This window comes from Lutra lutra, chromosome 5 (genome assembly GCF_902655055.1).
Source record: "Lutra lutra chromosome 5, mLutLut1.2, whole genome shotgun sequence".
NCBI lineage: Eukaryota > Metazoa > Chordata > Mammalia > Carnivora > Mustelidae > Lutra > Lutra lutra.
The window spans coordinates 149,750,980-149,764,018 of NC_062282.1; the positions used below are offsets into that span (position 1 = coordinate 149,750,980).

At 58.0% G+C, this 13,039-nt stretch overlaps 1 protein-coding gene across 5 annotated transcripts; it reads left to right on the forward strand.

The window, feature by feature from the left end:
- The first annotated feature begins 2,946 nt into the window (after positions 1–2,946).
- On the forward strand, positions 2,947–12,438 carry B4GALT7 (beta-1,4-galactosyltransferase 7). Of its 5 annotated transcripts, XM_047730963.1 has the most exons (7): positions 2,951–3,129; positions 4,816–4,980; positions 6,454–6,816; positions 9,560–9,785; positions 10,892–10,975; positions 11,241–11,345; positions 11,752–12,438. In XM_047730963.1, exons 1-7 carry the CDS (start codon positions 3,080–3,082, stop codon positions 11,905–11,907), a joined length of 1,149 nt encoding a protein of 382 aa, XP_047586919.1. In that variant the 5' UTR covers positions 2,951–3,079; the 3' UTR covers positions 11,908–12,438. The 5 variants fall into 5 exon arrangements, with proteins under 5 accessions (XP_047586920.1, XP_047586919.1, XP_047586922.1 ...); XM_047730964.1 differs by lacking the exon at positions 10,892–10,975 and having other exon boundaries at positions 2,947–3,129; XM_047730966.1 differs by lacking the exon at positions 4,816–4,980 and having other exon boundaries at positions 2,954–3,129.
- The last annotated feature ends 601 nt before the right edge of the window (positions 12,439–13,039 follow it).

A 13,039-nucleotide genomic window follows, 5' to 3' on the forward strand; every position in this document is an offset into this window, starting at 1 on the left:
TCATTTGTTCCACTGTGCAAAGCACTTCATGTTCCAAGATGAAAATCCACCCTGGAACTTTAGTCCTTCTGTCCTCTCTCCAAATTCCTGCAGTAGGCGATAGATGGTGGGTTTGCCCAAGACCATAAAACAAGACACTTGGGGGCTTGGTGCTCAGATTTACACCATTTTCCTCTGTGCCCCCTCCCTTGTAACAAAGTGCCCTCCCTGCTTTTCCAGAGCAGGTGGAAGTCACTGTCATGGTGCTGAGAGGAAGGACCTCGTTCAGGAAGGGAATGTACACTGAACAGAAGTTCTGTAGGTTTGGGAAGGACAGAAATCCCTGGGCTGGTGGGGATGAGGATGTCGATGGTTTTAACCAAAAGCTTGAGATTTCAGTAAGGACCTTGAAGGAGAGGAAGGATTCTGATACAAAGTAAAGCTGGGGGTGTTGGACAAACTAGCGAATGGAGGTCAATGGGCATGGTTCCCACTGGAGTCAAGGTAATTTGAGGAAGATGTTTAAGGTTGGTTAGAGTTAGAAGACATTTGTATGTTACCCAGTGTTCAACACCGTTTTGAGTAGAAGAACCCCGTGGAGGGGCACCCCAGTGGGTTAAGCCTGTGCGTTCGGCTCAGGTCATGATCTCAGGGTCCTGGGATTGAGCCCTACACCTGGCTCTCTGCTCAGCAGGGAGCCTGCTTCCCGCCCTCTCTCTGCCTGCCTCTCTGCCTACTTGTGATCTCTCTGTCAAATAAATAAATAAAATCTTAAGAAAAGAAGAAGAAGAATCCCGTGGAGATGAAGCTTTTGAGAGAGAGTACAAGCAGGGAAAGTGGCAGGGAGAGGGACAAGCAGACTCTGCTGAGCAGGGAGCCAGATGTGGGCTCAATCACACAATACCTGAGCTGAAGGCAGACACAACCAATAGAGCCACCCAAGGCATTCCCCATGGAGATAAATTTGAGGAAGGTTAATCCAGAAGCATGTGAGAAAAAGACAGTGGGGAGACCAGTTTGCAGACTACTTGAACTGCCAGGAGGATGTGATGTGACCTCAGATTGCCACCTAGACATTAAAAACAAAACCCTTTTTTAGAACAGCTTTGGAATTACAGAAAGATTGTGATAATAGTTCCCCCATTGTTGTCATGCATCAGTATGGTATATTTCTTAATGAAACAATATCAATACATTATTTCTCACTGAAGTCCATACCATATGTAGATTTTCTTAGCCATTGCCCAATGCCCCCCTTTTTTTGGTTCCAGGATCCCATCCAGGACACCACATTACATTTAGCCCCTTCTTGGCTGTGACCGTTTCTCAGACTTTTCTTGCTTTTTATTACCTTGACAGTTTTTAGGAGTACAGTTCAGGGGTTTTTTATAGAATTTTCCTCAATTGGGATTTGTCTGCTGGTTTTATCATGATTAGACTGGAGTTCTGAGGATTTGAAAGACCAAAAAATGTGCCATTCTCATCCATCTTATCTATGGTGCTGCTTATCGACACGACTGTGGGTGTCACTGAAATTAATTGGGATTTTTATGTGAAAACGATTTCTTGAGACAGATCTGACGCTAGTGGGGCTTCATTCCAGTGTGACAATTAGCTGGACTGAATCACAGCTGTCCCTTTGAGGTGGGCTTGTGCTTTCAGATCACAGTCCCACCTCCCTGTTTCCGTCACTGGCCTTACCTGGACTGGTCTCTGCAGGGGATCAGCCTTGCCTGTGTCATCAGCAAACACAGGCTGCATTTGCCAACGTTCTGTTCTAGAGTGCAGTGCAAGGCAGAGTTTAGCAGTAAGGTCACTGGTGGGTGTATGCTGGGCTTAAGGGAGAAACGGGAAGGTGGTGGTGGTGGTGATTAAATTCTTCACCTACAGTAAAGTCCTTTGGAAGCAGCAACTGTGCAACCAAAGTACCTTGGTTTACACCCTGAATTGCCTCTCTGTGCACCAGTTTTTCAAGCGGGCATACGTATACTTTTTTAAGATTTTATTTATTTGACAGACAGATGACAAGTAGGCAGAGAGGCAGGCAGAGAGAGAGGGGGAAGCAGGCTCCCCGCTGAGCAGAGACCCCGATGTGGGGCTCGATCCCAGGACCCCGAGACCACGACCCGAGCCGAAGGCAGAGGCTTTAACCCACTGAGCCACCCAGGCGCCCCGCATACATATACTTCTTGAAAGGACTGAATGAGAGAACAGGAGCAAAGAACTTAGAACCGTGCCTGGCACTTACTAAGCACTCAGTAGATATTAGCTGTTTATTAGGGAACTTCACATTTGTGTGGAGATCAAGCCCCACAGGTCTGCTGTCTTTTCCCAGATCGGAGGCTGGCCCAGCCAGGTTAAGTTCCCACTGTGCCAGGGCAGATAGAAGAACTCTATCTTACTCCCCCTTCAGTGCTCACCTCAACTCCACCTAAATGCCCCTTCCTGCATAATGGCCGTCACTAACATCGCGTTGACTATGTGCCCAGCACCTACCAAGTATGTTTGCCCGTTCTCTTAACCCAAGCAGCCATGCCAGTCAGGGGCTACTCATACACGCAAGTAGGAAACAGATGCAAAGAGATGGTGCCCTGCCCCCTAGTGCTTCGCTCCTCGCTAGCGCTTGGGGTCTTTGCTGAGCCCGAGGCAGAGCCGCGAGCCTGGCCTTTCCCCCGTCCCCCACCTCCTCGGCTTGTTTGCGGAGGAACCCTGCACCCACCACCTGGGGCCGGGAAGAGGACGGCGGTGCGGATTATCATCCCAGAGCGCCGGTTTGGAGGTCTGGAGGCTAACTCAATCCAGCACCGGCCCAGTGACCTGAACCCCCTCCGGGTTCTCGGCTTCTCGGGAGAACAAGCGGCTACCCCGCAAGGCAGTTGAACCGCCGTAGCGGGAGCGCTCGACCGTTCCTCGCACGCGGAACCTTTCACGCGCCGGCTCGGTGGAGCCGACGGCGCGGCAGGAGCGGCGGACCCGGCGGACCGGGGGGCGGGGCGGACGCGCCGGGGCGGGGCGGGAGGCGGAGGCGCCGCGTAGGCCCGGGAGGCCGGGCCGGCCCGGCTGGGAACTCGAGTCCCATGCGCCGCCACCTCCCCCCACGATGTTCCCCTCCCGGAGGAAAGCGGCGCAGCTGCCCTGGGAGGACGGCAGGTGAGCGGCGGCGGCCGGCCCGGGCCCCGTCCTCCCGGGTGCCGATCCTTTCCGGGCCGCCCCGCGGAATTTAGGAGCCCGAGGCCGTCGCGTCCCCGTCTGCGGGGCTTCCCGAGGGTCTGTGGTTCTCCTTGTGGGTCGCTGTCTCTCTCTGGGTACGGGTCGCCCTCTCTCCGTGTGGGTCTCGCAGTCTCCGTCACCCCGCAGGTCTCCGTCCCCCCGCGGGTCTGTATTTTTCCCATGACTTCCCCTTGTGAGTTTCTGTCCCTCTCTTGGCGGGTCTCTGTCCCTCGGTGTGGGTCTCTTTGTGTCTGTTTCTCCACTGGCGTCTGTCTGCGTGCGGGGCTCTGACTCCACGGACCTCTCCCCTCGGATCGCTGTCTTTCTGTCTGCCCCTGGCCCCTGAGGGTCTTTCTCCCTCTTCTCTGGTCTCCCGCTTCCCGCCTCACATCCCTGTAGCCTCAGACCCTACCCTCCCTCACGCTTCCCCAGCCTTTGCTGACTGCCCAGAAGCTGTTCCGACCAGACAGAAGCTCTGTGTGAGGTGCCTGGCAGGGCCCTGCCTGGCACGTACTAGGCACTCGGCACACGTAATGCTGGTTCATTTCCGGTGCAGCTGTACGGGGTCCAGACCTTAGCAAGTGATGTTTTCCACTAAAGCAAAATTGGGGTAGGGGAGCCATCTAGACCCGTCTAGATTTGGGAGGACACCCACACTTCGTTCTGAAGATGTGCCCGCAAAACTCTTCCCACCCAGAACCAGAACAGGGAATGACACCCCATTCCATGTGTGTCTCTTGAGTTTGCCAAGGTGCCAAATATTCTGGAATACAGTGGACACAACTTCTTCCTGGGGGGTATTCTGATGTGGTGTTGAAGTCGGAAGACAGGGGTATAAGAGAAGGAAAACCTGGACAGTGGAGTCCGCCCTGAGCCATGTGACCCGAAACAGATCCCTTCATCTTTCCAACCTCAACTTTGCCATCTCCGCAGCAGGGATCATAATATCTACTCTGCAGGGCTGTCTGAGATGGCATCTGTAAAGCTCTTGACACTGCACCTGGTACAGAGGAGGTGTCTGACGGTTCCCTTTGTAGTTGGGCGGTCCTGTAACCAGAGAAGCTGATATTCAAACCTGTATCACTAAGGTTTGTATAAGGAAAGAGAGGAAAGGTAATGGAAGAGAAGTTCCATTTCCTGATCCCTTTCCATAAACCTTTGGAACATACCTCTGTTCCCAGAAAAAGTTACCAATGTCAATGCCTGCTTTGGACCCAGGGGTACAAAGGTCCATGCAACAGATGCAGGCTAGTATAACAGTTGAGAGTGCTGGCTCTGGAGCCAGCCTACCTGGGTTTGAATCTGCCTTTTCTAGCCTTGGGCACAGACTGATAGAGACAGAGCAGGGTGTGCCCCTCAGAGCAGGGTGCCCCAGGGCGGGGAGCCGCAGACCTGGAGATCGCCACCAGGTGGCGCCAGGAGCCCTCAGTGTCCACTTGTCCTGATGATTGGAGATTTGGCTCTGAATTCAGTTGATTTGGGGTCTTAGAGCCCAAAGGATAAGCTTGCCTAAGAGAACGTGGTCCTGAAAGGGAAGCTGGACTGAAGGAACAGCCTGTGAAATTGCACAGAGTGCCCAATCCATGCCACACCCCTGGATAACGGTCACTGCTTCTTTTCCCAAAGGTGGGATGTTTCCTCATGTTCGCATCCCCGGTCTCCATCCCACCCCCAGAAAGAGCCCCAAGGGCGAGAGAGAATCAGTAGAGGTTCCAGCCTTCCCAAGCCACTGGCAGGATTGGGCTCCGCTGCTCCGCAGCGGAGGAGAGTCCTACCACAGGACAATGGGGGGTAAGTCAGAAGCCCAGAGTGTCCTACCTGGTCACCTCTCTGCCATGTGTGGGACCTGGCTAGGGCTGCTGGCTTCCGGGTTGGCGGTTGTACTTTATGGACAGTTTGGCTCTGGTGTGTGACTTAAAGCATGCTGCGACTGCTTGAACCTTTCCTGTGACTCCCTAGCAAGCCCTCTGCTGCCTAAACTGGGGCTGCTGACAGGAACTGATGACCTGCGGGGGACGGCGAACGGGACACCAATGGTTCCAGACCTCTCAGTGCTTCGAGGAGGGACGGCCCAGAGGCCATGGAGGGAGCTCGTAGATCAACTTGAGCGCACACTGAGGGGTGGGCCCTGCAGGCCCTGGCATTAGAGTTGAAGGGGAGGGACCGTGCTGGCTGTGACAGTGGAGGTTGGCCCTGGAGGATGAGCAGGGGGCTTCCAGGCAAATAAAGTAAGGAAGGCCCGGCAGGCTGTGTGAGCGCTGGAGCAGGAAGGAATGTGGTGAGTGGCGAAGCTCTGGGTTACCCAGCATGTGCCCCGCGGGGGTGGTAGGGAGCAACTCGGGTCCAGTCTGTGCCGCCTGCCAGCTAACTGGTGATTCTTTAAGGCTATAAAACTGGGTGTTTTGCAGGTGGTTGCAGGGGCAGTAGATCGAGGAAACTTTACTTTTCTTAGATTGCCCAGCTCCTTCCCAGGCTCAGCAAGAAGGATCCCAGCACTCCTCAGTGTCCAGGCCGTTCAGTGGCGCTGGCAGCTTCCAAACCCAGCTTGGGTTCCATCTTCCTCCCCTGCCGGCATCTTCCTCTCCCTCTTCCATCTCCCATTTCTTGTGACATAGGCTACCCCTTGGACTGAAGCTTTGAGACCTGTTCAGTGAACTGCCATTGTCTATTTGGGCCTTGTACTGTTCTGGGGGCAGATCCAATCTTCCCAGAATCAACTTAGGGCTCTTCCCTGCAACCAGTGCTGGCACCGGTCCCTGCCTTGGGGGCCTTTCTGGTGTGAGAAGCAGAATGAAGTCAAGGTTTCAGCTGGGGGTGAACCGACAAGGGAGCAGGGTTTGGAAGGCAATGGGTGGGATCTCTAAGGCCGTGCTCCTGCCTGGACCTCGGGCTATATGTCCTGGGGAGGGGAGGGTACAAGGGACAAGGAGTCTCATCCCCGTCCAGCAGCAGCTCTTGATCTGACCTGGACTCACTCACAGAAAGTAAGGGGGTTTGAAAGAGCTGGGGAAGCTCTGCCCCGGGGTCGGAGGGCTTTCTGGAGGCAGGGTGACAGAGGCTGGGCCCAGAGCAGCGAGCAGGATTCTGACACGAGGTAGCAGCACAAACCAAAGCATTCGGGGGGCTTCTGCACTAATTCCCAGGTGCTTGGGGCAGACCGGTCCTGTGTGCCCGACTTGTGGGGAAGCCAGAGGAGGGGCCTGTCAGAGGGTCCAACCCCTGGCGCCACCGGCACTCCTAACCTTGTCTCTGCTCTTGTCCCAGGTCCAGGTTGCTCCCCGGCGGCCTCCCTCGGAAGTGCTCCGTCTTCCACCTCTTTGTCGCCTGTCTCTTACTGGGCTTCCTCTCCCTGCTCTGGCTGCAGCTCAGCTGCTCCGGGGACGTAGCCCGGGCAGCCAGGGGACAAGGGCAGGAGACCCCGGGCCCACCCCGCTCCTGCCCCCCCGAGCCACCACCTGAACACTGGGAAGAAGACGCCTCCTGGGGCCCCCACCGCCTGGCCGTGCTAGTGCCCTTCCGCGAGCGCTTTGAGGAGCTCCTGGTCTTTGTGCCCCACATGCATCGCTTCCTGAGCCGGAAAAAGATCCAGCACCATATCTATGTGCTCAACCAGGTGGACCACTTCAGGTAGGAACGGTCTCCTGAAGCAGCAGCCCCTCTCCAGGCCCTCACCCTGCCTCGGCCCCTTGGGCACCTCCCTTCCCCACGGGAGTCCCATGCCAGGGGGGCCTCTGGCCTGTGAAAGCACCCTCCCCTCCCCCAACACCGGGGCAGTGGCAGGAAGTGGGGGAGCAGTGGTCCCTTCTCGGTGGTGTGCTGGGAATTTGAGAGGCAGATTCGGGGTTAAAGCGTGTCCTGATCTGATAGCCGTTTTCTGTTTGTTTAAGATTTATTTATTTGAGAGGGAGAAAGAACAAGCATGTGGGAGGGGCAGAGGGAAAGAATCTCAAGCAGACTCCATGCTGGGCGCCAAGCCGGTCGCCGCGCTCGATCTCACCCCTCTGAGATCACGCCCTGAGCCAAAACCAAGAGTCAGACACTTAGTTGCCTGAGCCCCCCCAGGCGCCCCAGTATCCATTTTGAAAAGATGGCCACGGCTGCTGTATGAGGAATAGCTTTTACCTGGACAGGAGAAGGGTGCTGGGTGCCGGGAGGTGAGGGTGTCTGGGCTCTGGGGAAGCAGATGGGGAGATGGGATGGGGAGGAAGCCCACGCAGAGCTTTCTAGTAAACTGGCTGTGGGTATTCAGGGAAGGGAGGGTCAACACCACAGCTTCGAAGCTGCTCACCATCAGGTGTTACCCTGAGATCCTCGCCCTTTACCATGCACTGCTCGCCTCCGAGAGCCAGTCCACACGTCTCCTCTACCTCCTCTCCCTGCGCTTCCATCCGCTGGGAGCTGGGTCCAAAGGCTCAGGGGCCCCACCAGGCCCTTTAGGCCCAGTTCCCCCCAGTTTTCACAGCCCACACTTTTGTCCTCACTGTCTCCTCCTAACCCTAGCTTGGAATCCAGGGTCCATCGTTAGCAGCAGTCCCTTGCCTACTTCTCGGCTCCCTGAGCCACCACCACTGACGATGCCTCTCCTGCACCTGGGCAGCTGGATGTGGCTGGAGAGGGCGCTCTGCTCATCTTCCTGGCAATGGAAGGCCTGCCTGGGAGCCTTGTGCTCCTCTGGCCTGCTGCCGCGCCGCTGTCTGACGCAGCTTTGCACCCTTTCTCTGCTCCTCCCTGCTCCTCAGCTTCAGCCGATGACTTGGCTTCCCGTTTGAGAACACAGAGCTGTTTGAGAAGACGCTGGAAGAGGGTGTGCCCAAGTGCCCACCAGCTTCTTTGTGGGCGTGCTGGAGATGCCCCGTCCCAGCCCCTCCAGGGCCAGCTCTGCCACTCGGGCCCCGGACGGACGTAGCTCCAGCCATCAGCTCCTCTCTCTCCTACACAAATTCCCCCCTCTGGGAGCATTTGCATCAGCACACACTGAAATAGCTCCCATCTAAAAAAAGAAGACAAGACCCTGTGACCTCCCATCACTCACATTTCTCTGCTCCCCTCTCTCCCATCTCGCTCTTTGGAACCTGCTCTCCTCCCAACATTTACCCCCACATCTGTGACAGGGAGGCAGCTCTCACTGATACCAGCCGTGAGCCCGCGGCGGTGACCCGAAGCCCTGTTCTTAGCCCGCATTGGCCAACTGGGTTACTACTTCCTTCTTAAAACACCTCTGTTTGGCTTTTGAAGCCCTCTGCTTCTCCTCCTTCCTTACTGCCCTCCCCAACCCGGCTGTGTCCTTCACTGGTTCTGCCTCACCCTCCTGACCTCGAGACCTTGGTGCTCTTGGGCTCAGTGCCTCCGTGTCCTTTTTCCTGCCTACAGCCACTCCCTGGGGATGTCATCCGGTCTCAGCATTAAACCCTGTCCAGACCCTGCTGACCCCGAGTCTGTTCCAGCCCAGGAGCTCTCCTGACCTCCAGACCTGCACGCGCAGCCGCCCACATCACCCTCCTTCTCGGTGTCTCTGGCATCCCAAGCTTCGTGTGATCAAAACCGCATTTCTGATTCCCCACCCGACCCCTCCCCAGCTCAGGAGCCGGCTGCTTCTCGCTTCCGGTGGCTCGGGCCAGAAAGCCTCAGAGTGCTTAGCTCTTCTCTTTCCCTCACGCGGCGCATTCTGTCCCTCAGAATACATCTAGAATCTGCCCACTTCTCACCTCCCCCCTGAGCTAAATCACTGCTGTGTCCTGCCGGAATGAGTGTAGGAGCCTCCCAGCCCGACTTCCGCTCCCCCCGACCCTCCCGTCTCTTCCCCACACCCCAGCCACAGCCATCCTGTTACACCCAAGTCACGGCACGGCCTGCCTCTGCTCCTGCCTCAGGCCTTGGCAGTGGCTTTCCTCTCTGCTTCCTTCCAGCTCATTCCCTCAGCCCTTCGCCTGCCACCCTATTACCATGGCTCCCCCTGCCCCCCTCCCGTCTGGAAGAACACTGACTTGCCCCCCAGTGGCCTCCCCACTCCTCGCCCTGCTCTGTCTTCCTCCATTGCGCCTGCCAGGGTCTGGCTAGATACATAATTACTTACCTTTCTCTCCTCTTATCAGCATGTCCTTTCCCTGATGGCAGTGCTTTGACTTCTCCACATGGGTACTGCAGGGATCCTGCAGCTTTCTGGCGCAGGGTGGGGGCTCGCTAGGCATGTGTGAGCTGAGCTGGGGGCAGGCATGCAGCCAGGCAGCCCCCCCCCCCACCCTGGGAAGACAGTGTCGGGCAGGAAGGTGGCCCGGGCTGGGTGCTGTGGAGGATAGGCTCCCACTCACGGTGGAGAGCAAGCCCGCCTGCCCACCCCCCAGCTCAGCCAGCTTGCTGCCTCCCTGTGCAGGTTCAACCGCGCAGCCCTCATTAATGTGGGCTTTCTGGAGAGCAGCAACAGCACAGACTATATCGCCATGCACGACGTGGACCTGCTGCCCCTCAACGAGGAGCTAGACTATGGCTTCCCTGAGGCTGGGCCCTTCCACGTGGCCTCCCCGGAGCTCCACCCGCTCTACCACTACAAGACCTACGTGGGTGGCATCCTGCTGCTCTCCAAGCAGCACTACCAGCTGGTGAGGCCCGGCCTGTGCGGCCCAGGGCCAGGGGGTGCTTGCCTGTGTGGGGGCACCGCTGGGGGTGTAGCAGTTCCGGGGGCCCAGCAGATGGAGGTGTCCTGCCCCGGGCCCGTCCTGGGAGCGCAGGAGCAGCCAGCGACATGGGCCAGGAATGGAACCCAGTGGGTCAGTTAGGGAGGATGCAGCTGCGGCAGCAGGAACCGCTGGACCGGCTGGCTTCAGAAGACTCGGGGTTCCTTGGCTGGGAAAGTGGACCCGGCTGGGTGGGACCCGGGGAGGGTCTGGCTTCCAGGGCAGCTGGCCCGGCCTCTCAGACAGGGTCCCCGGGACACCATTTCCCCTGCCATCTCTCAGCTCGGCTTTGTCCGCAGAGTGGATTGACTTTCAGACACTGGAGGTGCGAGGTGGTTGTCGTAGCTGTGCCCCCTGCCCTGGTCCACCTAGGCCCAGGGTCAGGAGAAGCTGGAGTGCCTTCCCCAACAGCCCAGACAGGAGTTTCAGAACTGCACCGTGCTGCCTCCTGATTGGCCTGACTTAAGTCAGGGGCCCGGCCCGAGTCAGGGGCTGTGGCTGGAGGTGGAGGTGGGCAGGGGGCAAGGGTGGTGAGGGGTAGGGTGGGAAGGACCAAGTGGCTCAGACCCCCGTCTTTTCAGGGTGTGGCTGAAGCCAGCTCTATGTAGATGAAGCCCCAGGCCAGGTGGCAGCAGAGGTGCTGCCAGAGCCCAGCTGTCCCTCTCCCTGGGGAAGAGACCAGGGCAGAGCCTCCCTAGGAGAAACGGGGGCATGGGGCAGGCAGAAGTCAAGCAGGAGCTGGCACTTCTGCCAATCACCAGCTCCCCAGAGAGGTGCCCTCCCTCCCGCCCGTCAGACCTTCCTGAGAAACCAGGCATCGCACACAAGTTCAAGGCCCCATTAGAACAGGCAAAGGGACTGGGCTGCAGTGCCCGCCCCCCCATACCTCAGCGGCTGTGGGAACTGGGTGTCCATTAGAATCTCCAGGGGACGAGGAGGAGCAGGGGGCCTTGGCTGACTCCCACGTGATAGGATACCAGGGAATGCCCCTGGGAGGATGGGGCAAGTGACGTTGCCTGTTTCTGTGTCAGTGCAATGGGATGTCCAACCGCTTCTGGGGCTGGGGCCGTGAAGATGACGAGTTCTACCGGCGCATCAAAGGGGCCGGGCTGCAGGTAACACCCCCCCCCCCCCCCGAAAGGCTTCCAACCTCCTCAGTCATTGTGGCTGCCCTGGTTCCCTTCTCTGCCCTCAGATGAGGTTCCTGGGGCTTGGAGATGGCCACCCTGCCCTGCCCCCAATGAGCACCGCCCCCTTCTGCCAAACAGCAGTGCAGGCCCCTGCCTGTGGCTCTTGGCAGGCACTGGGACCCTGGGAGAGTAGTGGTAAGGGCCAGAGCTCTGAGAGGCAGCCTGACCCAACTTCCTTTGGCCTTCTTAGCTTTTCCGCCCCTCGGGAATCACAACTGGGTACAAGACTTTTCGCCACCTGCATGACCCAGCCTGGCGGAAGAGGGACCAGAAGCGCATCGCTGCTCAAAAACAGGTGCTGACTGGTCCCCTGATTGGGGACGCACAGGTGGTGATGTAGAGGGTGGGCAACAGGGCCAGGCCTTACCACCATGCTCTCCGGCCCAGATGACCCTGTCCTCCACTGTGTGGCCCAGCACAGCCCCTCAGCACTCTACTCAAGCAGTCTGCCCCACCCTGGTGGCTGCCATGGGCACCTGGGCACCGTGGGCCGGCCCAGATCTCAGGGTCCGGGCAGGCGGGGAGCAAGCGAGGGACTCCGCTGTAGGTGCCGAATCCCAGGCAGACCTGTGATGGGTGCCACCACCTCGCACACACCCATATGGGTCCGTCAGCTCTCCTGCTTAATAGTGGCGCGCTGCTGGGGACCGCTGGCCACCACAAAGCCCTGAGTACATGCCCGCTCCCCCTTCCCTTCCCAGGAGCAGTTCAAGGTGGACCGCGAGGGCGGCCTGAGCACCGTGAAGTACCACGTGGATTCCCGCACTGCCCTGTCAGTGGGCGGGGCCCCCTGCACTGTCCTCAACATCCTGTTGGACTGTGACAAGACTGCCACCCCCTGGTGCACGTTTGGCTGAGCTGACAGGACAATAAGGAAGCCTGTACCCACAGGCCACACAGCTCCTCAGGCTCAGGACAAAGCCTCAGGCCCCGGGCCCAACTCCAGTAGGACGCGGAGGGTCCCAAAGCAGCAGATAGCAGGCCACCTGGCTACCCCGGGGCAGGCTGGAGCGGGGACGGGACACACCCTTGGGCGCCCGAGACGCTGCTAGCAATAAACAGTGACAGAGAGGCTGGATGCAGCTCCCATCTGGGACCGTCCACCCCCTTCATGCTTGCCCTGCTCCACCTGCCCTCGGGCACTCAGACCATGAGGACTTTTGGCTCCTTCCCCCTGGACCGCCTTGTGCAGAAGCCAGGCCACGGACGTGGGTGGCTGGGCCCATCCAGAGGGTTAGAACTGCAGACACTGCTGTGCAGGTCCCATGGAAGGACACTGCGGACGCCGGCTCTGGCTGCATGTCACCGTGCAGGAACGCAGGTCCCATGTTGCTGGATCTTCTGATTTTTTTTCAAAAGAAACTAGAATTCTGGATTCTTAAGTGAAATCAGTTACTTTTTAAACGCTAGCAACTCATTGAAACTTCAGAAAAGGATGCTGGGCCAAACAAAACGTGTCGTAGAGCACCAGTTTGTTGCCTGTGACCGAGCAGAGGGGGATGGGGCAAAAGATGGCACCTTTCTTAGTGACAAGCTGGCAAGGGTTTGGAACAGGGCTGGGGACCCCAAGTCCAGGGGAAGCTCAGGTGGGAGAGAAGCCAAAAGAAGGGCAAGGTTCCTGCCACCTCCCACAGCCCTCCAGGCTTCACTGCCCTTCTGGGCAGTCTGGTCCCCCTGGGCTCTGATGGGCTCCAACTCGGGGGTCGGGGGGCTTTATCCCACCGCACTGGGATGGACAGACCGAGATCTACAGGCCCAGACTCGGGGTAGGCAGAAGGTGCCGGCAAGGACCTGGTCATAGAGCTTGGGGGTGGGAAGACCACGTTTCTGAGGTGGGAGGAAGAAGACAAGAAGCAGGAGAATCCTGGAGCGTTCCCACAGCATGAGGCATATAACCACTGATCACATGGTGTCCAGGAGAGGTGAAGGAGGGGGGCCAAGGGAGACCATGGAATTGGGGAGTGACCTTGGAGGAATTCTCCGCATGGA